At 37.9% G+C, this 27,321-nt stretch overlaps 1 protein-coding gene across 5 annotated transcripts in view; it reads left to right on the top strand.

Moving 5' to 3' along the window:
• The window catches only part of ELMO1 (engulfment and cell motility 1), a 311,982-nt gene that overhangs the window by 115,701 nt on the left and 168,960 nt on the right, over window positions 1–27,321 (top strand). For all 5 annotated transcript variants that reach the window (XM_030445753.1, XM_030445755.1, XM_030445752.1 and 2 more), the window contains 4 exons: window positions 472–550; window positions 3,858–3,908; window positions 5,124–5,246; window positions 6,595–6,726. In XM_030445753.1, coding sequence (XP_030301613.1) covers window positions 472–550; window positions 3,858–3,908; window positions 5,124–5,246; window positions 6,595–6,726 — 385 coding nt within the window. The remainder of the gene's footprint in view (window positions 1–471; window positions 551–3,857; window positions 3,909–5,123; window positions 5,247–6,594; window positions 6,727–27,321) is intronic.

Here is a 27,321-nt window from a genome sequence, read left to right as displayed (position 1 = left end):
TTAAATGGATCAAAACTGCTTCTTGTAGTATAGGATAAGGTATTGTGTTCGATGTATAGCTATCCTTGTCACCCAGCTGGGACATCTTCCACTTGCCTGAAAAGTGTTTGGTACCAGCAGGTTCATCTCTAGAACCCTTTAAGGAAGATTCCTCTTCCTGCCTCAGCTTCATACCTCAAGCTGATTGTCTGGGCTCTGGCTGTTATAACTGGAGGGTCAATGGTACTTCAAGGGTGTCATTCGTTCCACCTTTCTTGAATGCTGATTCACCCTCTGGAACTTCTTGTCTCTGTTAATAATAGAGATAACCTGTTCATGACCAACTTTGACTCATTGCCTAATTTATATGACCAACATTAAGTGCAAACAGTCCCTTCACATCTACCTGCTCTAATACAACTGCAAGATCAGTTTCTACAGCTCCTGTGTATTCATGTTCTTTTCTCATATTTGTAATTTTGTTCCAAACAGGACAGACCAAGAAATTCAGACTTATACCATTGCAGTAATAAATGCACTTTTCCTTAAAGCACCAGATGACAAGAGGCAGGTAAGTTGCCTGGTCTTTTTTACCTACATATTTGTAGTGAAAGTGTGTCATATTCATACCTATGGATGTCCTAGTCACACTTTTCCTGCAGTTGATTCAAACTGAAATTCTGTTACTTCATGCAGACATAGCATTCATTTTAATGGAGCTGCCTTCATCTTGCACCAATATTAGTAGAGATTAAACATTCTTCTGTGTTTTTGTAGTTCCCTGTAACCTCAGATGAACCATATTGACTGTGGCTGGCTGTAGTATTTATTGTACTGAATTCTAGCCAGCACAGCTTGTAAAAGCAGCCTATTTTTTGGTACTCCCTCCCCTCTTCCCCCAAAATTTTAAATAAAAAATGTGTTCCTTTTTGAAAATGGAAATATCTTGCCATGTAAGTGTTTCATGACTTATAGTGTACTATTTTAAGTTAACCTCAGTGCCACAGATCAGAAGTCTTAAAAGGCAATATTTAAAGATTGCTAGTTGCTGTTAAACGAAGATGGAATGTTATGTATTATGAAACAGAGAAGTTTTATCCATGTTTATGAACTCGTTAGTCTGTGTCAAAATAAATTTAGTCATTTATTTATTTAGCATTTCGGTCACCAGGAACACTGTGATGATCCCTGTTAGTGTCCAGAACAAGTTCATTCGTAGCTGCTCATCAGTTCTGACAAGGATTTCTCTCAGATTTATTTACATTTTTGAATGCTGGAGATTATTTAAACAAACATGAAAGCTTTTTTTTGCTTTATCTCTATATAAAAGTTCAAACATATTTTTAAAATTGCAATCAGGGCAAAGTAGAACCATGGTTTAATTGGAACAATGGAAAAACAAAACAAAACAAAAACCCACAGAGTGAAGAAGATAGGTTTCCATTAGCCTCAAGATAGGGATAATTGACCTCATTTACTGAGTTCTGTCTTTTCAAGAGAACGAACTCAGATGATGCAGTCTCAAATTATTACCTGATCCTGGGTACTCAGAAGTTAAGGTTCAGCACTCACCACTTAACCACCAGACTCAAGAGTATTTGGTACTCTCTCTGCTGCTGTCTTAAAGGGACTTTTGTGATGTGAATGACTGCACTGCAGTTAAGGAAAGGATTGGTGCTGTTACCTGAATTTCTTCCCTCTCTTTTTTTTTTTTCTTCTTCTTTTTCTTTTTCTTTTTCCTCTTTTCTTTTTTTCTTTTTTTTTTTTCCTTTTCTTTTTTTTTAATGAGGTTTTTCTTTTTTAATGAGGACTCAGGTTGATTTACTACTTATGCTACTATCAAAGACAAAATAATTGAGAGAAGCCTAAGTTCTTGGGTTTTTTTTAAAGTGTTTCTCAGGATGAGCTGAGAGTTTGAGCACTGAAATGATTTTGTGAATGTTTGAAATATTTTTTTGGCAATTGTCTGCATTTTGCAGAGACTTGTTGCTATGGGAAATGAGACTGCAAATTTTCTCAAATAATCCTTGTTTTCATATGCTACTACAATACTTATTTTAGATGAGCTTCTTGGAGACAAAGTTGATTCTGGTGCAGGAATTGTGTGAATGCTTGTTGTTGCTCCTATCAGTTTTGATCCAATGACAAAAAACAATGCAACAGCATTTAAAATTACTGGTATAAGAAACAGGCTACAATTTTATAATCCTCTCAAAAAATAAAATAAAAGGATTCTTTTTTCCCCTTGAGTGCAGAAAAGACTGCCTCCTTGATATTCTTTACCTGTCCATCTTTTGTCAGGGGATATATTTTGACAAAAGCAGCCAATCTGTTCTCCATCACATGCAGTGTATTGTGTGCCTGGCACTCCCCCTGCAGCTCAGTTATGCATTTCCAAGAGAGATGGAAGCATTCTGTATCATTCTGTATCTGTATTGTCTTTGGTCCATTCTTCTTTCCTTATTGTTCCTATATGCTGTTAAAGGTCCTTTTAACTTTCTATAAAGAGAACAGCCACCATCCATGACTGCCTTCTGCCTTGAAATTAGAATTACTTTCTTTTGCAAGCAAGTTCTCACCCTTACACTTGCTTTAATTACATTTTTTTCTGCAACCATGTTCCAGCAATCCAGTTCTTCCTATGTTTTATGTAGTAGTCTCAGTTTTCCTCTTTTCTAATTTCTTTATAAAAATGATGAATATACACTCTCTATTACCCCTCAACTCTCACAAAGCCCAGGATTTTTAAAAAATTTGTTTCTCCTAAAAGTGAGCATTATTTTTGATTTGATGCCAGCTGCACAGAATCACAGTGCATCCTAAGAATATCCATAAGCATCTGTCAGCATTGATGTGATTAGTTGTACTCTATTTCTAGTCAATAATCTACTAATTCCAAACATTACCCTTCTGTGTACATTTAAACAGTGTCTAAATAGCAGTGTGCAAGACATTACCCAAATCCTTAAATAGTACATTTTGAAAACAATAATTTAAAAATAATTCCATGATGGTGATTGCTATAAGTTGTATCCGTTGCACATGCTAGCATATTTACACCACTTACACACACACACACACACACACACACATACATATTTCATTATTGATGAAAAAGATCATGGGACTTAAAAATAGGTGTGCATTTGTAGTTATGGTTAGGATTAGACTCTTAGGTGTGATAAGTATAAAACATGTCCTCCTATGCACTGTAGGACGGTTTGCAGCATGGACAGCCAGATCAGCTGCTTAAATATGACAGTAAAAACATATTATCCTTGATAATGACTTCAGACACATCTAGAAAGACAAGTTAGCTTAAGACAAAGGAGAGGACCAATGTTAACATTGCTACCAAAATACAGGGAAGAAGTATTATTTGCTATGATGAAACAGTACCAAATTGTAGACTGATTTATTGAGTGAAAGTTAGAGCACTTGACTTGAAAACAGCCAAAATATTAATGTAAATAGGCATTTTGTTTGATGTATTGTTTTGAAGTCCTGGGTGGCTTCCATTCCAGGCTTTCCTCTCTGTTCTTGGGGGCTGTGGGGGAAGGTTGTTCTTGAACAATTGTGTGTAAATTGCTTAACCCACAGAGATCACTTCTGAGTCCTTTCGTTGTTGGTTTGGGATCTCCAAAGTCTTCAGCTTCTGACAGACTTTTCACATTTTTGCCCGCTTTCTTACAGTAGAGTAATCTGAGTTTGTGATCCTCAAAATAATGTGTACAATCATATACTGATATTCTGCTTCACTTAATTTATAATGAACACTGCAGAAAATTAAGAATAAAACCTTTAAAGTCAGTGTTCTAGGTGTGGCACTAAAATACCTGTTTCTGGCAAATTTTTAATTGTTATTTTATTTAAATCAGGAAATGGCAAACATTTTGGCACAAAAGCAGCTTCGGTCCATCATCTTAACTGTAAGTATATAATTTTCAAAGTTATTTTTCACTAGCAGATATAAAATTGATTCCAGTTTTGTAATATTCCAGTTTATTGTAATATTCTTTAATTACGCTTCTATTCTGCTATGTTTTGAAGCCTGTAATATGCAAGATAAAGCTCTGGTTGTTGATTGGATTCAAAACTGATTATCAGAAAGGGTACTTTCCCAGTCAAGTAAGGTGTGGTTTCTTTGTGAAAGTACAGTTCATACTGAATATATCTGGGGTTTGGTTCTACAGATTACTCTGTCATGATAGATATAGTTGCATAGAATTTGTCACAACTCGCACAAAAAAGAGGGGATTGTTTTTTCAGAAGGTTTAGTTTTAAACTGTTTTGGCTCATAAGAAATTTACACTTCTTCTGCTCATAAAAACTCTTAGTTGCACATTTACTATTGTAAAATGCTCCAGTGCCTTTTGGCAGCCAGATTCTTTTATTCCCTGGACTTGTACAGTATTGGTTGCTGTATCCATCTTCTCCTTGATGACTCTTTCCTTACATATGCTTTGTTGTGTTTAGTAACCTCAGTCTGCTTCCCATATGGAACCCCTTGGGGTTTTTTTTTGGTTTTTAAATTGTTCATTAGCCTGGTATCTGCTTTCTGAATGGGATAATTCTCCACATATGAACATTGTATACTAAGGTATTTCTAAGCAGTCTTCCTCATACAGAACAGAGTTTTCCAGTCAAGGTAGGATTGTGGCGTGGAGTTGACTTCTGCAGCAGTAGCCTTGTTATATCACTGTATTTGTTGGTGGTGTTTGCAGACTGAATACTTTTTTGCTCAGGCAGCTGTTCTGTAGTATTTTCTTAATATTCTCTCTTTTTTATTTTTTACAGAATTCTAATGCTTTGTAAGGAGTTAATTTTTCTTTAGAGTGACTTCTTAGTACTGATTTTTTTTCATGCCACTTCTCCACATATGCACGGGCTCAATCTAGTGGCTTTTAGTGCTTTAGGCTTCTAGTGGCTCGATCTAGAAAGCTTTACTGCATTGTTATTGTAATGACCTGCCCCTTGAAGTTACTTATATAATACCTAAATCAGTAGCATTAATCCTGGTTTGATTTTATTTATTCTGGAGTGTACATACACCATTGAACAGCAAACACATACTTACTGAAGTCGAAACACCTGAGTCATTTTCTGGTAAGATGACATTCACTGGTATCTCTCTTTCTTTACAGCATGTTATCAGGGCACAGAGGGCCATCAATAATGAAATGGCACATCAGCTTTATGTTCTGCAAGTACTTACCTTTAACCTTCTGGAGGACAGAATGATGACAAAAATGGATCCACAGGATCAGGTAAGCATCTGGCATGAGCTGGTGAGAACAAGAAGAGGGCAACTGCTCATTGCTGTGCCTAAAGCTGTTTATGGAGGAAAAGACACTACTAAGGATGTTTATACAATTGATTCATTCTCTCTCTGTGAAGCTGGATTGTTCTCATTGTTAGAAGATGTGCTGGCTATTGCATTCCTTGTGCAAAAGTACAACAGCATGGTCAGACCTTTCTCCTTAGCATGTAGTTCTGTGGACTGAATCTGGTGTCGTCCTGAGCCAAAACTCTGAGCATCAGTCCAGCATTTTTATTCTGTGTGCTTTCCAGAAGCAACAGAGATACATGGTCCTTTCTAAAAGTACTTCTGCAAGCTAAAATTAATGTTTAATTGAAAACTATCTGTCGTACTAGAGCTGCAGTTAATTTGTGTTACAATAAAACCCTTTTTTTGTTACTGAGAGCTTATATAATAGTTAATAATTTTTTTATTACTGGTCAAGCACCAGATTTAATGTTGTTCATTGTGCAGAGGAGCCACTTACTCCCCTAAGAGATTCAAGTTTAAACAGAGAGTCAATGAGCCATAGAGAAAATGTGCTTTGTTTCTTTATTTTTGGTGGCCTCTTTTTAGGCCGTGTACAAGGAGAGACCTGATTTCATTTTTAAGAGGGTGTTGTGTTAGGACTTGTTGATTATTTGGAGAAGAAGAGGTGGGAAACTGAGAGAGAGTTGTAAACATGTATAACATTGTCCTGTAGGATTTTACCCTTCCTGTTTCTTGAATTTGAGGCAGGAAAGTTTGACTCTCAGGAATGTACATACAGTTAACTATTGCATATTTCCAGAGAGGGTAAGAAACACAGTGTTCCTTGTGTTGACAGGGTGGTTATCACTATCTTGAGACATTTATAGTGATCTGTAACTGTAGTAATTCCTCTCCTGGCTATTCCTGTGCCAGCAAAAATTGACAGTTACCAAAAGAAATGCTGAGTGCTGACCAATTTTAAGTTCAGCCAGCGAAGTGCTTAAGTATCAGCTTGATTTGAAATGTGTGTGATCTCTTGGCTTCTGTGGCTTCATGACTGTGGTTAAAATCAAGTGTGTAGTTAGTGGCTTTGCTAACATGGGCCCAGCTTCTGGAAGTCAGCACTTAAGCATCTGCATGTGAACCCCACAAAGGCAAGGACTTTGGAAAAATGGAACCAAAAAGTCATTCTTGCTGACTGTCTCTCTGGGTATGAAGTAGGGAATTTTGACAAGAAAGGTTGGGGGGTGGAGGAAATAGTGTTTTCAGACAGATTTTGTAGCATTGGTTAGTAAAGGGAGAAGTAAGTTATTTTAACCACTTTTTTTGATGTTGTCTTAACATAGGCTCAACGGGATATCATATTTGAACTCCGAAGAATTGCATTTGATGCAGAATCTGAACCTAACAACAGCAGTGGCAGTATTGAGAAACGCAAATCTATGTATACTCGAGACTACAAAAAACTTGGATTTATTGTGAGTATTTTTGTGTGGTGGTGCACTGAAAAAGTGGGTGTCTGCATCTGTTCTAGTAAATCATATAGTCAATCACGACTCTTACTATACTTTCTTTTTTAAATGCAAATTCTGTTAACCCCAAGTGACAGCTTTAGCAGAAGTTAGGGTTAATTGGAAGCAATAACTACCCGAGGTTTAAGCACAGAGTTTTGCATGACATGCTGTAATTCAAATGTAAATTGTAATGGTGTCTTGGATGAACAGGCACTGTTTTTTTGATCTTTAGCAGACCTGTAGAGTCATTGTACTCTCTTAATAATAATATGGACTGATGAGCAGAAAAAAATCTCAGGTAGGATAGTACTTACTTACCAGGTGGTACCTGTAGGGCCTTGTGTTTTGGCTGCTTGAAGTCCTTTCATCTGTGAGTGAGGGATGCAGAATGTCTTACCCTGACTTAACCAGACAAATGGGAGTTCTTATCTTGCCTGAAACTGTGCTGGGGAATCGAGAACAACCTGGCTAAACTGTTACATACATTTTTTATTGAATAACATGATTTATATTATTGAATAATGTGTATTTCTTCCCCTCTGGAAACAAAGCATGCATGCATACACTGCAAACAGGATCTTGATTTATTTTTTACTCTAGGTTAGCATGAAATTTTATTTCTCCTTAGGTAAAATTTTATGCTTCACACATGATTCATTACTTTACTGTTGGTCTGGCAAATATACACTTAATATAGAGCAGTAGCCACAGTTGCCAACAGAGTGGTTTTAAAGGCTGTTGGTGCAAGCTGGAGCTCGCTGTGTGGTTGGAGTCCTCTGCTCAGCTCTGTGGTGTAGGGTTCAACATTACCCGGTTCCCTTGTGGTTTTGGAAGGAGGCTTTCTGGGTTCTAATAGTTGTTTTCATTACTGATGAGTGGGGAAAATTGCTGCTGTATCAGTGCTTGTTTTATCTGTAAGTAGTCATAAATAAGTAGATGGAAAGGTAGGAAGTCACCGCTTTGGGACTGTAAGCACGAGATAAAAATAATGCTTTGAAGCAGCTTTTGAAGCTCAGTGCAGTTTTAGGTTGTCTAAGGAATCCGTTCTCAGTTCCTGTGCAACAGAAGACCATTGCTATCCTAACTTCTGAGATGAGCAGCTCCTATGTTGAAATGAGCAGAGGACTTTGTGCCCTCAAGGCCAAAACGAAAAGGAAATGCAGGCCCTGGCTTAGAGACAAATGGGCTGGATGTAGAGCCTCCAGCTCTCTCTATGAGAACAGAGCTGGGGGTCACTGTCACAGGAGGATGAAAATGAAGTGTTTGTCAAAGAAAGAAGTGTTGACATACAGAGGAAACAATTATGGGTTTGCTAAAGTCATGGTGGAGCTGTACATACAGAGATGGTAGCATATGGAAGAATCAAGGAGATGACATTTAAAACAACTGTTCTCTAATTCAGTCTGGTCACTTTTGGGTATCTGCTGCTCACTCTAGGCTCCTGACATGTTGAAGACTCAGCTCCCACAGCCATCACTGGCACATAACTTCTTAGCATCTCCAAAAATCTGAGCTTGCTTTCTGAAAGCTGGAGCTGAAAAACTGAGCATGTAATGGAGCATCCAACAGAAGCTGAACTGGGACTAGTGCACAGATCTGAGTTCCAATCCTGTATTTTCTGCTGCTTAATGAGAACTAAAAATCACTAATAGTACAGGTTGGCTATGGTTCTTCCAATACTTTTGTTAGTTCCACGGGATATCTTTTGATTCTGCAGAGCTGAAATCATTGACAACAGCTTGTTTTAGCTTATGGGGTTGTAAGAAAAACCCTCACTGGGAATCAAAATGTATTATACTCCTGTCTGAGTTTGCAGCTCTCTTGCTGTGCTTGTGCAGCAGGGACTTTTCCATCACCTTCATTTCTCTCAATTGGGCTGTTTATTTGGAATCCTACTGAAAACAATCCAACAGTCAGCAATAGTAAGTGCAGCATTGTTTACTATTTAATTAAGACTAATTTAATTAGTCTTCCATGAGGGTGTGTGGAGCAAAGTCTAGGAGGGAATGAGAACTGGGATCAAATCAATGAAAAAAAAAGTAGGAAGGCATAATAGGAGACACGAAGAAATATGGGAAAGTGAGCTGTGATGTGAGCACCATAGCAGGATTCCCAATGGGAAGCAGGCTATCCTGCTAACAGTATGATGAGGCAATGTACAAATAATTAAAAATATCACTAGTAAACTGAGGAGAGTTATTCTACTCTTGTATGGAAGTTTTACTTTGTTTTAATTTTAGCTAAGAGTACAGGTGACGCTGCTTGTACAACTTTTCTCACAGCTGAGAAGGAATGTGACCTTCCTCACAGAGCTGAGGAAGGCAGCAGAACCGGTTGTGAAACCTGACTGGTGATCCTTGCACATGGGCTGTGCTTGTGCCAGTTAGCCTGGCTGCTTTCACTCCATCTACTTCTTTTCACTCCATCATTAAGGTGTCTTTAGTGCTTTCATAAGCTGCAGGGAGAGGGATGCATTAGCAAACTGATCTGTGGTCTGAAGAATGGGAGGTTTCTCTTCCCCCTGTTTTGGCTGTGTGGCACAGGAAGAAACCCAGCCAAAACAGGAGGCTGCCTTCATTCTGTTAGTGTTGGTTTTTGGGATGCTGATTTCTTGAACTGATTAAACATCCTTTCTGAGAGGGAGAGTAAAACCATGTCTTTCCATCAAGTTTTTTCTGGACTGTTTGTTCTCTTTCTCTAGATGAAATGCAAATAAAAATAAAATAAAGTACCTAACTACATCCAGTTAAAAGAACATAAGACCTCTCCAGATGGTTGTGATGACCTGTGTGAAGTTTATTATGGGCAGAGACTTTTAGACAAGACAGCCTTGAAGAGTTTTATTAAAATGCTGATGAACACAACAAAAGATGACCCAGTTAGGATATCTAAGATATACTCCTCCCTATTTAATAATTTTATGGGTCAGCTGAAAATTGAAAAGCCTGAATTTCTTTCCCCCTTGCCTCCCCTTTTAGAGTGTCTTGGCAAGGAAATCCCAACCAGTAGATATCCCTGTCAATTCTTATAGTAGTAGTTTTGAAAACTTTCAAATAATAAAATAGTTATGTTAGAGATACTTAAAAGATACAGCCACATGTATTGGTAATGATAAAATCAGTCCTAAAATTCCTGATCTGTTCAAATAGTTTAGAATTGTAAAGTTCATTGTATGTTAAGCTTCTAAAATTTTCTTGCCTTTGAGCAAACTTAGTTTCCATACCTGAGGCAGGCAATAGACACAGCTCAAGAAACAAGTAATCCTGTGTGTTTTCATCATAATTCTTTAACCATTTTTACAGCCACTGAGTGTAGTGAAAATGATCAGTGGTAAATCAGACCAAACTCTAGACAAACTTAAATAGGTTAAAAAGTTGGAAAAACAAACAAGCAAAATCTCATCCTAGAACAGTTTTTCTTAAGTTTGCAGAGTGTAGAACTTCTGGGTTTCTTGTTTGATTTTTCTTCAATAAACATTTCTTCAGTAAAATACCCATTGTTTCTATGAATGCGAAAAGCAATTTGGAAAGTGATTTTGTACTATTGCTGTACCACACTGAAACTCAGTGTAGCAAAATAAAATGTGGGTTAGTAGAGGAGATAGTAGAATCTCTTTGGACTAGAGAAATAGAAATGTAATTTTATTCAGAGATAAAAAGTGCAATGGTGGTCATTTAGGACCTGGCATGAATTCCTTCTGTAGGAAAATATCTATCTACAGGAAAAGATAAGAGGGATTGTGCAATGTCGCTACAAAAAAGTCAAATGTTAAGCTAGAATATATCTGGAAATATAACAGCTAAACTGTTAAGGCCATGTTCTGTATTTCTGAGACAAGCTCTGGCTTTTCCCTTAGCTCCCTCTCTCCACCTCCTCTGTTTGTTCCTCCATCAGTATAAAGCCTGCTCAATCTCCCAGCTCTCATTTCCAGCTTTTGCACTGGAAGTTGTCAGGACTTTCTAAAGACAGACCCAAATTGCCTTATTTTTTTGCCTGTGTTTTATTTTCAGATATGGATGAACTGAGTTTATCAGTATGCTCCAAAGATTATTATTTGCCTCACTGTGGAAAATTTTTGTTGTGGTGATAAGTGCTGTCCAAGCTATGAACAACTGAGTACAGGACTTACTAATGGGAATATTGGGCAATGATAGTAATAGCCAGCACTATGAGCCCCACCTCTAACTGAACTGTAGATAAAAATTTCCTTTGCATTTTTTTACTATTAAGTGTGGGGGTTCTGATTTACATAACCACAGCTAGATTTTTTTATTTCTTTTTTTCCTAAGGTCAGGGTCAGGCTTATTATTTTTGGGCTGTGAAACAGTTGCATCCTGGTTTTGAAGAATATAACGTAAATTGTTGATTTATTTTAACCCAATCTTAATGATAAATGATAGGACTGAAGATTTGAGGTATGCGTTTACTGGGGATGGTGTGTGTGTGTGTGTCTGTGTGTGTGTTAGAAGAAAGTTCAGATTTCTGTTGTCAGAAAGACAGTAGAGAAATAGTTAGATTTCCATGTGATAAGTATTGATCCTTTATTACAGACTGATAGAAAGATTTCAGATTAATGGTATCAGTCTGCCTGGGTAGGGAGAAAACCTTTCTATGAGAGAGGATGAGGGGCAGATGGACAGAAGCAGACCTAATGTGGTGCATTTATTTAGCTATTCCTCTTGAAGACCTGAGGATGGTCATCCCTTTTCTTCCTAAAAAAGGAAAACCTGAGTGCTTGAAGTCTTACAGCCTCATGAGCTGTAAGACTGGGAAAACCCTGAACAGGCAGATGAAGTTTTGTGATTGATTTGGGGACTAAAATTTGGAATTGGTGTAAAATAATGGAAAATTCAAAGAAAAGGTGTTGATTGTTCATTTTCAGCTGTTGTGTTCACAGCTCTCTGATGTTTCCTCTTGTTGGTGACATATTGCAATGTTGGGAAATGTTGCATTGTTTTTTCTTCAGAGGAATATTTCAACTGTAAAAAAAGTAATACTTTCTTGCATTCAAATTTCTCCTCTCAGCTTTGGCAGTGGCAGCAGAACATTTTTCAGAATTATACTGTGCCAATTTAGATCTGATTCTTTTTTGAATTTTAAATTTATATGATTCAGTCATTGGCTTAATGATAGAATACCATAGATGACAGGTTGTCTGTACTGTTGAAACTGATTTGGAGTTTTTCATCCTCCTCTCTCTACTCCCACAACCCTCTCTTTCCTTATCTGCTATTTCAAAACTCTTGAAATCCCTTGTTGCTGGAAACATAATCAGTTTGAGAAGATTTCATTCTGTTGAAATATTCAGATATGCAGTGGCTGAGGCTGCTTTGCCTTGGCAAAGAAGTGCCTGACCCTCAGTTTAGTTGCCATATTTCTAGATGTAGCAATGGCCTATTCTAATGTAAAATCCTCTGTCATTAATTAATGATGGCTGTAAGCACCATGAAGCAGAGCAGAAACTATGTCTGATGGCACTAGAAAAAACATGATTTTTCTCACCTTTCATTGTAGTACATAGTTCATAGATTTTAATGCCCATTTATTTAACATTATTAAATTCACAAATGCTATGACCAGAAAAAAAACACAATTTGCCCTTTGCCACTGATATTGCTTTAATATTGAACCAGTGAGGTAAGATAGAAATGGGTTTATCATTTACTCTCTCAATTTTACTCTTTTGACCACTAGAGGTTGCTCTTCTCCATCGTTTGAAAGCTTCACTCTATTCTGTCATTTAGTTTTGAAGCTGAATTTTTTTCAGCAGGTATTTCAAAAATTGGCTCTGGCTGGTTTATTCCTCAGAATAAGTTTTGGAAGGTGACACTTTCCAAAAATAAATATTTATTTCTAGATGTTAGGAGAGAGATGTAGTTGTACAGTGACTGTTAACAAAAGAGAATTTGAGGGTCAGTTCTATAATGTTTTCAGAGAGTCACATTTATCTGTGTAGTCCTCTTATTGTGTATAGGGATATCACATGCACAAGATGTAGTCACTGGGAATGCCAAGATGGATCACCCAGGACGTCATGTAACATTGATCTTAAATCAGTCTAACCTGCCTTGTACAGCAAAGCTGAATGCTTTTGAGAAAAGTCACAAAATAAGCCTTTTAAGCCTTAATTCATTCCCTTCCCTCTGTCACTTTTGTTTACCGGCATGTGTAATATTTCTTCTATCTGCCTTACTCTTGTCTCCTCCTTTACACTTTGCTCAGCATTTCTGCTGTGATTTGTACATCCTCAGGCTGATAATTATAGTCCTTCCCTTCTGTCTTGGTACCTGCCCTACCTCTCTGGCTCTCCTTCTTCCTCTAATCCTTCCCACTCCCAAAAGCCTGACTTTGACCCTTGTCTCTATTTTTCTGTGTTCCCTTCTACTTCATTTTCTACTCCACTTCTAGTTTGCTTTTTTTCTAAGTCTTGAAGACTGGGACAGAAAATGCTTAGGGCAGACAGTGTCTTCAGAAAAAAACCTGCATGCTCCAAAGAGATTTGTTAAATTCATTTCATCCTGAGTTTTTATAAAGTGGGCAAATGCAGCATACATTCCAGAGGAATTGCAAGGCTGATGCCAGGCTTTACTAAGCTAGAAGTTTTTCTTGCTGAGCATGAGTGGGCTCGAGTTTCTTGACAAAGCAGCTGTGTAAAAATGTATTTAATCAGACTAAAATCTTCCTCAAAATGATCAAATCATTTGTGGAAATGTGCTGCAGTGTTTGAATGTAAAGGAGATGCTAGGCTTCTCCTGACACGTAAATAAGTTGCTAAGTATCGGAAGAAAAAAAGTCTCAAACTGGAAAATGACAACCTGAACTGCAGGCAGCACAACCAGTTTTACTGGTAATTTAAACATGTTTCTCAGGTTTCCATTTGCTTTGGACTTCTTGCTTCTCTAATGTTTCTGTAACATTGCTACTTGCTAGATCTCTGGCAGAGCAACCTGCAAGCACAAGTACCAAAACCTGTATTAGAAAGGTTAACAAAGTGTGTGAAGAACTAGAAAAGTGGAACAGAATGGAAGAGAAAGGACATATAAATGAACTGATTATAGTACTAAAGGTATAACTGGAAGTTTTGCCATTCTGTGTTGGCATTTAGAGGAGTTGCAATCAGTAAACTCAACTGTTAGTTTTACAGTTAAATTTCCTGAGTCAGTATGGAGACCGTTCAGTTTTTATGCAATAATTTATTTTATTTTATTTTATTTTATTTTATTTTATTTTTATTTTATTTTATTTTATTTTATTTTATTTTATTTTACTTTATTTTATTTCCCACTGGAAAAAAATGCTCCATTTCACTTGTTGAAAAGCAAGGGATTATTTTAATTTTATTAGTTTAATATTTTAGATTATTTTGCAGTATGCAGCTCCACAAGGTATTCTCACAGAATGTTTCATAAATGAATAATACATCTTCTCTTTACAGTAATACTGAATGTTGGTCAGATTTGCTTTTCTTCAATAATCACCTAAAGATTGAATTCTTTGTTTTAATGTATTTGTATGGCTTAACGTTATTTGGAGTACAGCTGTTCCTGCCCACGTCAGGGGGCAGGATGATGTTTAAGGTCCCTTCTAGCCCAAATCGTTCTATGATTCTATGAACCTCATTTAAAAAGAAAGGATGCTCACGAATTTGTAGTATTGCACAGCAGAGGGCACTAGCATCATACCAGTTGTATGTTCACAAAGATTGTTTAACAGCTCAACTCCAGGGATACAGACTCATTTCAGCCTCAGAAGTTGTAGAAATAGCTGTTCTGGGCTGTAAATTCCCATTTCTCAGTTGAATGCCAGCAGATGTTTGATGTTTAGGTGAAATAATGCTTCTGAGGGCAATGAAAAGTTACTTGATTTGGCTTTCATGTTACAGTAGACTGTAAGTAGAATTAATTTTCTCTCTGGCACTTACTGGTGAGATATTTTTTCCCTTGGAAATAATAGTTTGTTCCTGTGTCTGAGTATTTTTCACACCTGTGTAGGCTCAGTGAGAGGGATACTTTCTTTCAGTCTGGATTTTATAGGGTTTTGTTTTGTTTTCTCAGCAGTCTCTGCAAATCTGTAAAAGATGAGATTTTATAAAAATCTGGTCAGAAAAACCTATGTTTCATTTCCAGCTCAGGCTCCTGTTCTGCAAATGTGAGAAAGAGCAGGAAAAGCCCCCCTGTGCTTAGAGCTGTTAGGAGCCCATAGGTGTGTGCCCTACTCCATTCCTTCCCATAAGTATAGCTTCATAGCTTTAAGTTACTGCTTTGCCATAAACAAAGCATTCCACAGTTTAATGTTGAGCTATGCATTTGGTGTTAGGTTGTGAAAGCAATAGGATTGTGACACAGAGAATGAAGCATGGTCTGCAACTGAGCAGAATTCATCCTGAACCTCTCCACACTGACATCTGGATTTGCCAAGACCTTCAAGCCAGTGTGTGGCTGTGAGGAAGATCTCCTCTGGTGTAACCTAAAAGGGGATTAAACCCCCAGGGTTAGTGTTTGAGCAGCAAATCTCTTCTGTTGAAACCCCGAACCACTCTGACATCTGGATTTGCCAAGACCTTCAAGCCAGTGTGTGGCTGTGAGGAAGATCTCCTCTGGTGTAACCTAAAAGGGGAGTAAACCCCCAGTGTAGTGAAATGAGGCAATGAGGCAATCAGGTGTGGCTAATTACAAGGTAGGGGGCGTGAGCTTGTGCCAAGCCCACCTGTGCCCAATTAAGGCCTACCCCAACTGCACGTGAGCAGGATTGGGGGGGCCAATAAAAGGTGAGCTTCAGAGTGCATGCCCAGCTCACTCTGGAGCAGCCGGAGGAGGAGGTTACCTGAGTCCGGAGCAGAAGCACTGAACAAGGCTAACCAAGTCTAAAGGTGACAAGATCGGAGCACTGTTTGTGCACCCCAACAAGAACACCTGCTTGACTTTGAAGCGCTGTGCCCCAAGGAAGGTTCTGTCTGCTACACCCCAGGGTTAGTGTTTGAGCAGCAAATCTCTTCTGTTGAAACCCCGAACCACTTGGAGCAGACCCTGAACCCCTGGTTGCCCTTTGTGTACATGAGCAGGGCAGAACTGGTGATGTTGGCTTGGGTACAACCCTCCAAGGGAGAGGGGTGATCTCTTCTGGTGGCAGGGGCATGTGCTGTTAGGTGACTCCCATAGCTTCTCAGCCAAGTGTGGTTGCAGTGTGGAACAAATACTGGAGAATTTAAAAAAAAGAGAGAGGAGATGGGTGATAAAAGCTGTGGATTGGTCAGTAAATCCAAACAAAGGCAATGAATTTACGACCAATCTTTGGTCGTAATCAGACTGTGGTCTGCCAGCCCTGAGTGCTGAGGGAGGGATGCAAGAGAGAACTGCTCTTGTTTCGAGGAATGAGATTTTAAATGGCTGGAAGAAAACCTCAGAAACTATTTCCAAAACTTAATCTGTCTGTAACCATGAAAGCCTGACCTCATGACGTGCAATGGATGCCGTCTATGTACTGTTGGTCTGAGGCCCCTGGGTCAAGTGCATCATTGCAGTGACCAACAAGTGGGGCCAGCAAATCCGTATGTTAAAGCTGTTCTTGTTTACCCTGCAGCTGCATGTGAGTTACTAGGACTGTTTGTCAGAAATTATGGGTGTCTGGGCCCCTCACTACAAGAAAGACACTGAGCTGCTGCAGCGAGTTCAGAGAAGGGCATCCAAGCTGCTGAAGGGTCTGGAGGAAAAGTCCCATGAGGAGAGGCTGAGGGAATTTGGAATGTTTAGTTTGGAGAAGAGGAGGCTGAGAGGAGACCTTATTGCACTCTACAACTACCTGAAACCAGGTTGTTGGGAAGTGGGTTCTGGCCTCTTCTCTCAAGTAAATAATGATAGGACTGGAGGAAATGGCCTGAAGTTGCACTAGGGCAGGTTTAGACTATATATTAGGAAGAATTTCTTGACTGAGTAGTTAGGTGCTAGAACAGGCTGCCCAGCTAGCTGGTGGAGTCACCACCCCTGGAAGTATTAAAAAAACATGTAGATGAGGCACTGCAGGACATGCTCTAGCAGGCATGGTGATAAAGATATTGATAACTAGATTTCATTTATTATATTGAGGGCGGAGAGGATGTTGATGTTTGGATGCGGTGATCTTAGAGGTCTTTTCCAATTGTGACAATTCTGTGATTTTGTATCTAAAAATATGTACATTCTTAAAACAAATAAAGCAGTCATTTACCATATACTGCTGAAGTCCTCTTAGCTTTAGTCCTTCGAGAGGAGAACAGATTAAAAATATATATTAAAAAAATAATTTTTCATGGGATGCCAGGCTTCTTTGACCTTTTAGTGTTACTTTAAGAATGAACTTAAAACCAATCAAAATGAAATATCTGTAGATGTGTATCCATGGGAATGAATTGACTTTGTAAAATCTCAGTCTTTTTGTATTTTTTAATACTTTATTTGACAATTTTGTACTTACTATAAGGCTTTGTTGGCAGGATCATCCTTTAAATCAGTTTCTTAATGACAGGATAAGTTCTGTTATTTTGCAGAGGGTAAAAGAGTTTTAAAAAAATTTTTTGTTTGCTTCTGATATTTTTAATTGTGGAATTGTAAAGTAATAATCTTAAACTATTCATCATTTTAAAGAGTACGCTTCTTCTGAAGAAATTCCACTTACAAATATAAATGTGCTAATCTAAAATTAAGGGCAACAGAACATTGCATCTCTGGTATACGTTTTTTTTATGTGTTATCAGAGATTTCACTGTATTGTTTTTGTTTGCTGCTCACTTAATATGTGCATCCCATTTATAAACTGGTGAGGGCAGGCAAGCTCCATGGATTTTGATGTGCTAAGGCTGAAGAGTTTGTTTCAAGTGTATCGTAGTAAGTTCTGATCCCTTCACTTGGAAAAAAATACTGAACATCTTTCTCTGGATGTTACACATTGCACTTGCCTCAGAATTCGCATACAAAAATATAAGATAAAGAAACAGGTCCCCCAAAACTGGTCAGACATAATGACATCTTTTTTGTAGTGTGGGCTTTATCTGTTTCACAAGACTTGACTTGGATAACTGATTCCACAGAAATCCTTGCTTGACATTAAAGTGTAAATTCAGTGTAAATTCAATTTAAAGTTTATCATTGCAAATACTTTAGCTCTGTGCAGTTTTCCAGTGTATGCATACATGCAAGCATGTATATTAATTAAATGAACCTATCTGTTTCCCCTCCTCTCATTTTTCAAATTTATTTTGGCCTTCATGAAATTTAAAGGACAGTTCTCCAGGCATTCTCTTTGAATACGTGATATCACCATCTTAGGCCTGTGAATGAATTAAAAGACATGGAGGAGAAAAGTGATTCATTTATGAGTAAAAGAATTATTTCCCCAAACTTGAAACATGTTTTTATCTGAATTCTGAATGTTTTGATTGTTCAGTGTAGTAAGCTTGTTACACAACCACTTCATGAGCAGTAACAGTATGTGTTCTTTTAAAAATCCTTAATTTAAAATAATCTTCCTACATTTTGGTGCAGCTACATCTCCATAATGATGTCTATCTGGAGGAAACTGGAGTCAGAGCAGAACAATGCCTAGACATACAAAAGATATCTGCATTTTGCAGAGCACAGCTGTAGTCATGAGAGCTTCCTATTTCTGTGGAGGGAGGCAAAGAAAAATGGAAGTCAGGTGGACTGAAATTCCCTAATAAATGGATCTGGTGTGGGCTGGGGTTTTTGTTTGGTTGGTTTTGTTTGGTTTGGGTTTTTTTTTATTACCTCAATACAGAGGCCAGCTGAGGGTTTGCTATAGGATGAGCATAGGGCTGTTGTTGACTTAAGACAGAAGCATCAGCTCAAAGGTTTTAGGAAGGATTGGTCCTTTTCTTTTCCAAATCCATCTCTGACCTCTACAGGCCTAGCTGTTTCTACTGACACAAGGAAAAGATTTGACTGTTGAGCTAGTCATTGTGGGACTTATATCCAAAAGTAACTAAAATATATGGTGATGGTGACAGTTCCTTTAATATAGATCCATTTTCATCGTATCCTCTGTGATTACTGGAAGCATGACCCAAGTCAGAGGTAACAAAAGCAGCAGCAGTGTGTGAACCACAGAGCTCTGCAATGGCAGCAAGATTTTAGAGCTAGGGCTGCCAGTCTGTAAGCCTTGCCACAGATCACATTTCAGCTCAGTTCCCTGGTTTTAAACTTGGGCAGCTGTTTTATCTTTCTTCCAGGCAGTCAGTAGATTCACATGGTTGATTTGTTTTGGAGTTTTCTCAGGCACGGGACTGACTTCTCTCTCTTCTTTATATGAACTAAACACAGCCTGGCCTCTTCCTTTTGCATGACAGCCATTTTAACTTGCTTGCTTGAAAAGGGAAAATATAAAACCTTTCTAGCTAGAAATGTCTGGGAGCACAAGATCTATCCAAATTTGCCTTTGTGACACTTAGCACTGGATTTAGGTTCCTTGCAAAGCTCAGAACAATTCAATTTGAAAGGATGCAAGCTTGTCCTTAGCTATGACATTCATCTTCATTAATGAAGTCCAAGGGAATCATAGTTCACTGCCATTCTTCTTGTTCTGTGCTTGTGCCATACCTACCATAGTACATAAGCATGGTATCTTGTGCAGGAGCTCACAGTTTTTACAGAAGGAATGATATGATTTGCATGGAGTTTCACTGCAGTCTTCTGAGTGATGAAGAGTATGGAAGAGAGAGGGATGCACGGGAGAAGCAACTGCAGCAATTTAGTGGGCTGCCTCACATGTGAGTTCCCTGTAGATACAGATCCTTGGGAAAATTCCAATCATTATTTTTACCCTGATCTTACTCAGTTGCTTATAATTGTAGTATTTTTTCTTTAAAAGAAACTACAACTGAAGCATGTTTTAATTAATGCACATTAGTTATAGAAGCAAATATTATGTCAAAAAAGGTTTAGATAAAACTGCCTGAAGTGTAACTAAAACAATAAAAAAGATGCTTTCCTAGCAGTCTTAGGCTTAGAAGTCTGATTCAAGCAGCCCAAGGTTTGGTAGAACTTGGCTTTCAAACTTTTGCTTTCCTAAATAAAAAAGGTCTAGAACCGTGGGTATTTTTTCTTATTGATGGGCTATGTAATTCCTGTGTTCTGTCCATATACTAGAATATTTATTTTCATGCACTTATTAACCATTTTGTCCTTAACTTTTATACAGATCATTAAAGAGCTCTGAATTTCTCCTTCATAAGTAGCTTTGATGCATCAATCAGGAGCATTAATGCCTGTACACCTTTATTCAGCTAGACAATGCCAGCCATTATGCTTAAATAATGAGTGGAAGTCACAATGTACCTTAGTCAGCAGACATTAAGCTTACTGGAACTCAGAAAAGGCTTTTCATGCTGAAATTGGACTTCAGAACAATTGAAGTCTAACTATTTACACATCTGATAGGATTTGAAAAGAGGGATGAAATTATCAAGGTAGATTTTGATTCTGCTGCGTCTGACTTACATCTAGCTGAAAAAATTTAATCTAAGTTTACTTACAATATTCAAGTTTAGGTGAATTTTTTTTTCTTTCTGTTCCTGCTAGCACTGTTCATGCTGTTTTTTCACACAACTGTCTTCTTGTTATCTTGATAATTATCCTGCTGGGCCAAGATGTGAATTCGTGCTTTAGATCCTGTCTGTGTAGAAAAGGCAAACTGCTTTGATGACACTGGTAAAATTAAACCAGTCAATCTCCTGACACGTTCCAAAATCATGAAAAGGCCTACATTTATAACACTATTTCTTTTTAGGTTGAGGATACTGCATGCCAGTTTATGGTGCTGTACTTCTTGAGTGCTTAGTTCAAGCAACACAAAAATTGCTTCCTGGCCAAGACAGGGAAATATACACTGTACATGATTTTGGAAGAGCTGAAGCTGTCTGAAGAGCTGTAGCCCTTGGTTGCTCTTCAGCTGGGAGGGTACCTGCCTAGCATCCCTTAGGCTGAGCCCTCAGAAAGTCTCCTGAGAATAGTCCCTAATTGCCTGCAGTGAAAGCTGTCTGGATTGATTAGCTCATGCCTTGTCCAGCAGTAGCTTCATCTAAACCTGACTTTGCCCAGAAGTATGGGACAAGAAATCTGGTGGGGCTTGCTGGGGTGATGTTAAATGAACTGGTAATCTCAAGTGTGGAGTAGTAATAAACAAGTATGGCTTTTAATTCTCAACCCAGTCTAGCTAGATCTGTGAGGGGATGCTTGAGTGCTTATTCTGTTATTCTGTAAATTTAGTGGATACTGGGAGATATTTTGTAGTAATTTCCCACGCTGAAACAAATGTAATTGAAATGACCATGTCCTATTGATTAATTTTAAACATCCCTGGGAGAGTATGTGTCCCGTTACTGCTTGATAACTTCATTTGCCCAGAAAACATTACTGCAATGATAAGAAGTCAGCAATCTGTGAAGCGCTAAACATGTCCAACTTTAAAGTCTGTCCTTATTAAACGAGATAAAACATGAAAGGTGGTTCATAGTTGTCATGCATTGGGAAAGATGTGATCACTTGAAGTTACAGCACTCAGATTTTCTTCAACAGTCCATAGGACATAAGATCTTGGAATCCAAAGCATTAATTCCATGTAACTGTAAAGCGGCAACATAGGCATGCTTGAAGTACAAAGAATTATGCGAGAGCTTTATGTCTTGCTTTACAACATAATTTATTCATGGCTGAAAATATACAGTGCTTTCCTTTTGACATGTCCTGTTACATTTTACCTGATAAATTTAACTGATTTAGTTACACCAACATAACATTCAGAGATTTGCAGTTCTGACCATCGTAGCTTCTAATCATGGCTGGGACAGATTTGTGGTGGTGACTTCTGTAGAACTCTGTGGTGCTTTGTATTAGGCTGTGTAGTAGCTTAGTGAACCAAGAGAAAAATGGCAGTCAAATTATTAAGTTTTTTGAAAAATTTTTAATAAAGCAAATATGTGCAGATTGTGCTTATGACTTATTTGCTATTGAGAAGATCAGTTTTATACTGGTGAACTGAAACTTGATCCAGAAAGGCTGTTGCTTAATAAGTCATGTAGATTAGAGTTTTAATATTGGAGGATATTAATACTAATATGTATTGCAAAGCTGCTACTGAAAACAAACAAAAAAGTTAAGCAGATAGAAACAGCCAAACATTTTCTGAAACAAACCTGAAAAAAGCTAGAAATATGTTAAAGTGAAAAAGCTACCACTGTTTTAAGCAAGCATATTTTGTAAGACTTTATGAAAACCATATCCAGTTTTTGGCTTACTGAATATGCACTGTAGTTCTTTATATGTGGTGGGGTAAGAGGTTGTCATTTAAACAATTTGCACCTGAAGTATTTTAAAATACTTTCTTTCTATTCTTTCAAAGATATAGTAGTTTCTGAGCTTGGATACTTCTAACTGGAGGTAGACATTGTTTTTATTATCATTATTATTTTAAATTCAGTCATCTTCCAGATACGTTTTCATTCTATTATAGAGTTTTACTGGAAAATGAGAAAAAATAACTTTGGAAGACACAAAATACACATTCGTGTATTTAAAGGGTTATCAAGGGAAAAACAAATCTGTTAGTTCTTGCTTTCATTGAATACATGGAAGCTGAAAACTCCCAAGATACCATTATATCTCATTTAATTGGATATGGAATTTGTGTGTATCATCATCCCTTTGAATATAGTGATACTAAATAAAAATACAGGATTGCTTCCTCTTTATGAATTTTAGCTGACTACCACTTCACAAATTTTTTAACATAGCATTTTTTCAGATTTGTAATCGTTGTGTATATGAACAGATGGGAACATTTTGCATGTAAAACTTTGGGATTATTTGGTGAAGGGATAAGTGGGGAGGTTGTGGGCTCATTGATACTTCCAACATAAATTTACTAATTCATCATTTACTGTGAATATAATTTTAAAGTTCCCACATTCATGGTCCTGAGTTTTTATGAACAAACATCCCTGTATATAGTACTTGAATGTCCTTGTTTGATCTAGGGAAGGTTTTTGCGGAGGTGCTGTAGAACCAGGTGATTGCTTTCCTTCCTAGCCCACAGAACCGTGATTTAGATTGAAAAGAAGGAAGAAAATGACTAAGTGCAAGTAATTGAAGATGAGAGAAAGTGATTACTGTCCTTAGCACTATCTTCGAAGACAGATTGTTCCTTTTTCTGTAGGAAAAAAATGTGACCAGTTTTGACAGGGTTCACTTTAGATCGACACGATTTAAATTGGCCTCTTCAGATCTTCTGAAGTTCTTCTGTCATCAGTACTTATAGAATCCTAATTTCCCCTTGGGAACTTCTGTAGTGGTTTTGTTATACAAACCTGGAGAAGTGAGGCATAGAGAACAGGGTTTCACCTGAGCTGCTTTGGAGCTGGGAAAGCAGAAGTTTGATCTTCTCTGTAGAACAGATGTTACAGGTCTAGAACCTCCTTGCAAGCAGATTTCAGGACAAACTGGCACAGCTTATTTATGTAGTTGAACATACCAGTGACCCAAAATCAGCTAGGCTCTGAATATCTGTTAAGACAAAAATTAAAAGTTTGGACCTTATTAGGGTAGGAATGCAGAGAAATAAATTATTTCTGTGGAGAAGTGATTTCAGCATATTCATGTGGAAGACCCTATCATTAGGAATAATGTGAAATGAGCAGTGCTTATTCCATGAGCAGTTATCTATGGGTGGTAAACCCCTACTGTTAATAGGCATCTCTGTGTGAGTATACCTTCCTGTGACTGAAATCTGTACATAGTTTAGAGATTGCCTTGGAAGACAAAAGTAGGACAGTGGAGCCTGTTTGGGGCAGAGAAGAAAGCTTTATGCATCTAGGACTACATGAGAATGTTAGATTTTTTGAATAAAATTACTGCTCTGGAATTTATCCAGAATATCTGTAATTTTTTATTTTTTTTTTTTTAATGGCATAAGCAGATATGATTTGGAGTTTCCATCTTACCAAAAGAATGAACTCTAATTTCCATGATAATCTGCTAAGCTGGCTGACAAATTCTTGGTGTTTTTAGTATGTTAACATGCATTGTATAAGCTGCTAAACACTGCTCAGATGCTGAAGCAAAAAGATGCATAGGTACTACTTAGTCTAGTGAAAAAAGTAAAACATTATGTAAAAAAAATAGAGGTAAAAAAAATCTGTTCCATTTTTATTTCTTACTTTTGGCTTTTTATAAGAGAAAAATGCAACAGACTTTATACTGAACAGATGCAGCTAATGAGCCTGAGGCATTATGTTCCATATATTTAATAAATTATTTTGTAGGTGTGTGTGTTTGCATAATTGTGAATTATTCACTACATCATTTGAAATAACCTAGGCTTGTATCTCATTTCTAAACCCACTCTCAATAACTTAATATTTCAACCACAGACATTCAATGTGTTAGGAAAAGTCTAATTTTAGGGAGAGGGAGGAAGAAGGAAGGGAACAAAGCAGCTGGCATTCCTTTTGAATCTGAAGGATAATTGAAGATAATACGTTGTCTCACACATGCCAGAACTATCTTTTGGATCCTCAGCTATTATCAGCCAGCGTATTTCTGGTTATTTGATTTAACTTAGCTGAAAATCAAGCCTTAGTTATCCTGGGATCCAAAGTTGACAAACTTTTGAAACAAAAAACTGAAAATAGTTGGGTTTATGGGTCTTGACTTGGAGAAGAAGTAGTAACTATGGAGACATGGCCTTTTTTCTTAAACATAGAAGTGTAGTGATGGTAAGAGGCAAAAAGAGTCATCCTTACTAAATGCAATGAGATTTCTCGTGTCCTCACTGCTTTTTGTCAACCTTTCTATATAATTTAAGATGTGGGGGTGAAGGAAAGAAGTAGCCCAAGCAACAGTAGATGAGCCTTTTTATTTTAGTGCCCTGCTTTATTTTAACATTGTTTGTTAGATACCAGTAAAATGAATGCTAATGTTTCAGTAGCAGGAGAAAGGTAGATGAGATTTGATATTCTCTGCTTGCCAGGTATTTATCCAAGTTTACCCTGCTTGTCGCTACTTCTTGTGGTTAGAGAGAATATGCACAGCCCTATGCTGAAGTTCTGCTTGGCAAAGGCTGGTGCTGTTTCATTCCCTGTAGACAGCTTTCCCAAGGAAATATGCTCATGGTGAGGAGAAGTATCAAATGATGCTCCCCAGGAACTGTACTTTATACCCAAAATGAAGGTGGTTTCAAGTGTATAGAATGGTCCTGATAAGGTGTTTGTGCTGGGATTGGTGGGAAGGGTCATAGAATCATAGAATTGGCTGGGTTGGAAGGGACCTCAGAGATCATCAAGTCCAACCCTTGAACCACCATTGCGGTTACCAGACCATGGCACTGAGTGCCACATCCAGTCTCTTTTTAAATATCTCCAGGGACGGAGAATCCACTACTTCCCTGGGCAGCCCATTCCAATGACGGATCACTCTCTCCGTAAAGAAATTCTTTCTAATATCTAACCTAAACTTCCCCTGGCACAACTTAAGACCGTGCCCTCTTGTCTTGTTGAAAGTCGTCTGGCAAAAAAGACCAACCCCCACCCAGCTACACCCTCCTTTCAGGGAGTTGTAGAGAGCAATGAGGTCTCCTCTGAGCCTCCTCTTCTCCAGGCTGAACACCTCCAGCTCCCTCAGCCTTTCCTCACAGGGTCTGTGCTCGAGTCCCTTCACCAGCCTGGTTGCCCTCCTTTGGACCTGCTCCAAGACCTCAATCTCCTTCCCAAACTGAAGGGCCCAGAAATGGACACAGTACTCGAGGTGTGGCCTCACCAGGGCTGAGTACAGGGGCAGAATCACTTCCTTGGACCTGCTGGCGACGATGTTCCTGATACAGGCCAGGATGCCATTGTGTGTCTGCCAGAGCCAGCCTCCTAAAAATGCCTGGAATGCTTGCAAATAGCAGAGAGAGGAGTTTTTCCCTTCCAGAAGCTAAAGTCTGTTGGACTTACGATCTGTGTAAAACAGTCTTGTACAGATTTTAAATTTTCTGACTGATAAATGTATCACATGTGGAAGATGGAAGGTTGAGCTGGGGAAATAACTACAAATTACTTCAGTTTGTCATTCAGATGAATGTTTAAATGATTAAAAAACAAATCTTTAAAAAAGATGAGTTTTTTAAAGCATCGCTCTGAAGAAACCTTTTTTTTCTCACTTTAGGCTACTATCCTGAAATATCTACTGCATGTAAAATCTATGACTTCAGACTTCCTCTGATTCCCTGTTGCAAAATGATAAACCTATGATTACATTGCTTTTACACCACTTCTCCTAAGCTGGAGATAGAAAATGAACAAATCGTGCAAGCCATCTGCAGCACAAAATCTTTGTCTGCTTTTAAAGTGGCAGCAGCCATCTTAATGTATAATTTTTGCTTTCTAGTGTTTGTGATCTTTCACATGACCATGAATTATTGTCTGGCTAAAATGAATCTGTCATACAGCTAAAAGTAGGGTGGGCAAAAGAGTGGAACCTCACATTTCTACAGCTTTATGGCCTGACAGACTCAACAGGAGAAAAAATAGTAAAAATCATGCTTTTGTTGGTGGGGTGGATGGATCAGATCTTGAGCATACAGCAGAAACAAACCAGTGAAAGATGAAATCTGTGCTGATTCTTGCCATTTAGTTTTCTGCTAGTTAATGCACTTCTAAAGCCTGTGTCTGCTGGGTCTTACAGAATATAAATGACATCACAAAGTGACTGGGAAATCTTTCTGTCAAGTGATGAGTGGAGCTGGAAATATTGCACAGGTGATACTGGAAACAGAGCATATCAAACATTAGGCTTTTTTTGGTGGAGACATACTCTTGGATCCTTGTTTTTCTAAGGATCTTCTATGGTGTTTTCAGGTTTGTCCATAGCCAGGCAAATGTTCATATCTAAACCATGAACTACATGAAACTTACTCAAATTAGTTAATTCTATAATAAATTTATTCATTAACTAGTTAATTAGTTAATTCTCAAATAAGTTAGTTCTATCTAATCAGAAGATGGACTAATTCATATTTTGAGCAAAGTTTCTTATCTAGTGTGTGAAACTGAGCTTCTGAAATTTGTAGGAACATGTGGAAGCTTTGGTGATGTTCAGTCTGTTCACTCATTAATTCCATAGCTGAAAGTCATAGTTCAGCATGTAACAAAAAAATTATCTGATTTCCACAAGGTGAATCTGTTGAATTTAATAAACTTTAGTCTGAGGACCTTTGTGTTCAGGAGTCCACAGGATCCAATAGACTTAATACAACTTCTGAATCAAGTAACTTTTTCTTCTTTTGGTGGTTTATTTTAACAGTTCCATGTCAGTTTTAAAAATGGATGTTTTGGTGTCCCTTTGCATATATATAGCTTCATTTTCAGGAAAATAGTGCTTTTAGTCTCTAGTACTTCAAGGACTCTATCTGCCATGAAAGAGTTGCAGGTCTCTGCTTCCAAAGTACTCAACCTTTGGGGAGCTCCATTCCTTAGCTACAGGAGTGAATGGCTGACATCCCAACCTCACTGTGTTTGCATTTGACTAAAGTTGCTTG

The sequence above is a fragment of the Calypte anna genome, chromosome 2 (assembly GCF_003957555.1).
Source record: "Calypte anna isolate BGI_N300 chromosome 2, bCalAnn1_v1.p, whole genome shotgun sequence".
In the NCBI taxonomy this organism is placed as follows: Eukaryota; Metazoa; Chordata; class Aves; order Apodiformes; family Trochilidae; genus Calypte; species Calypte anna.
Note: the sequence above shows the minus strand (reverse complement) of the source record. Positions and strands in the feature narration are given on the sequence as shown.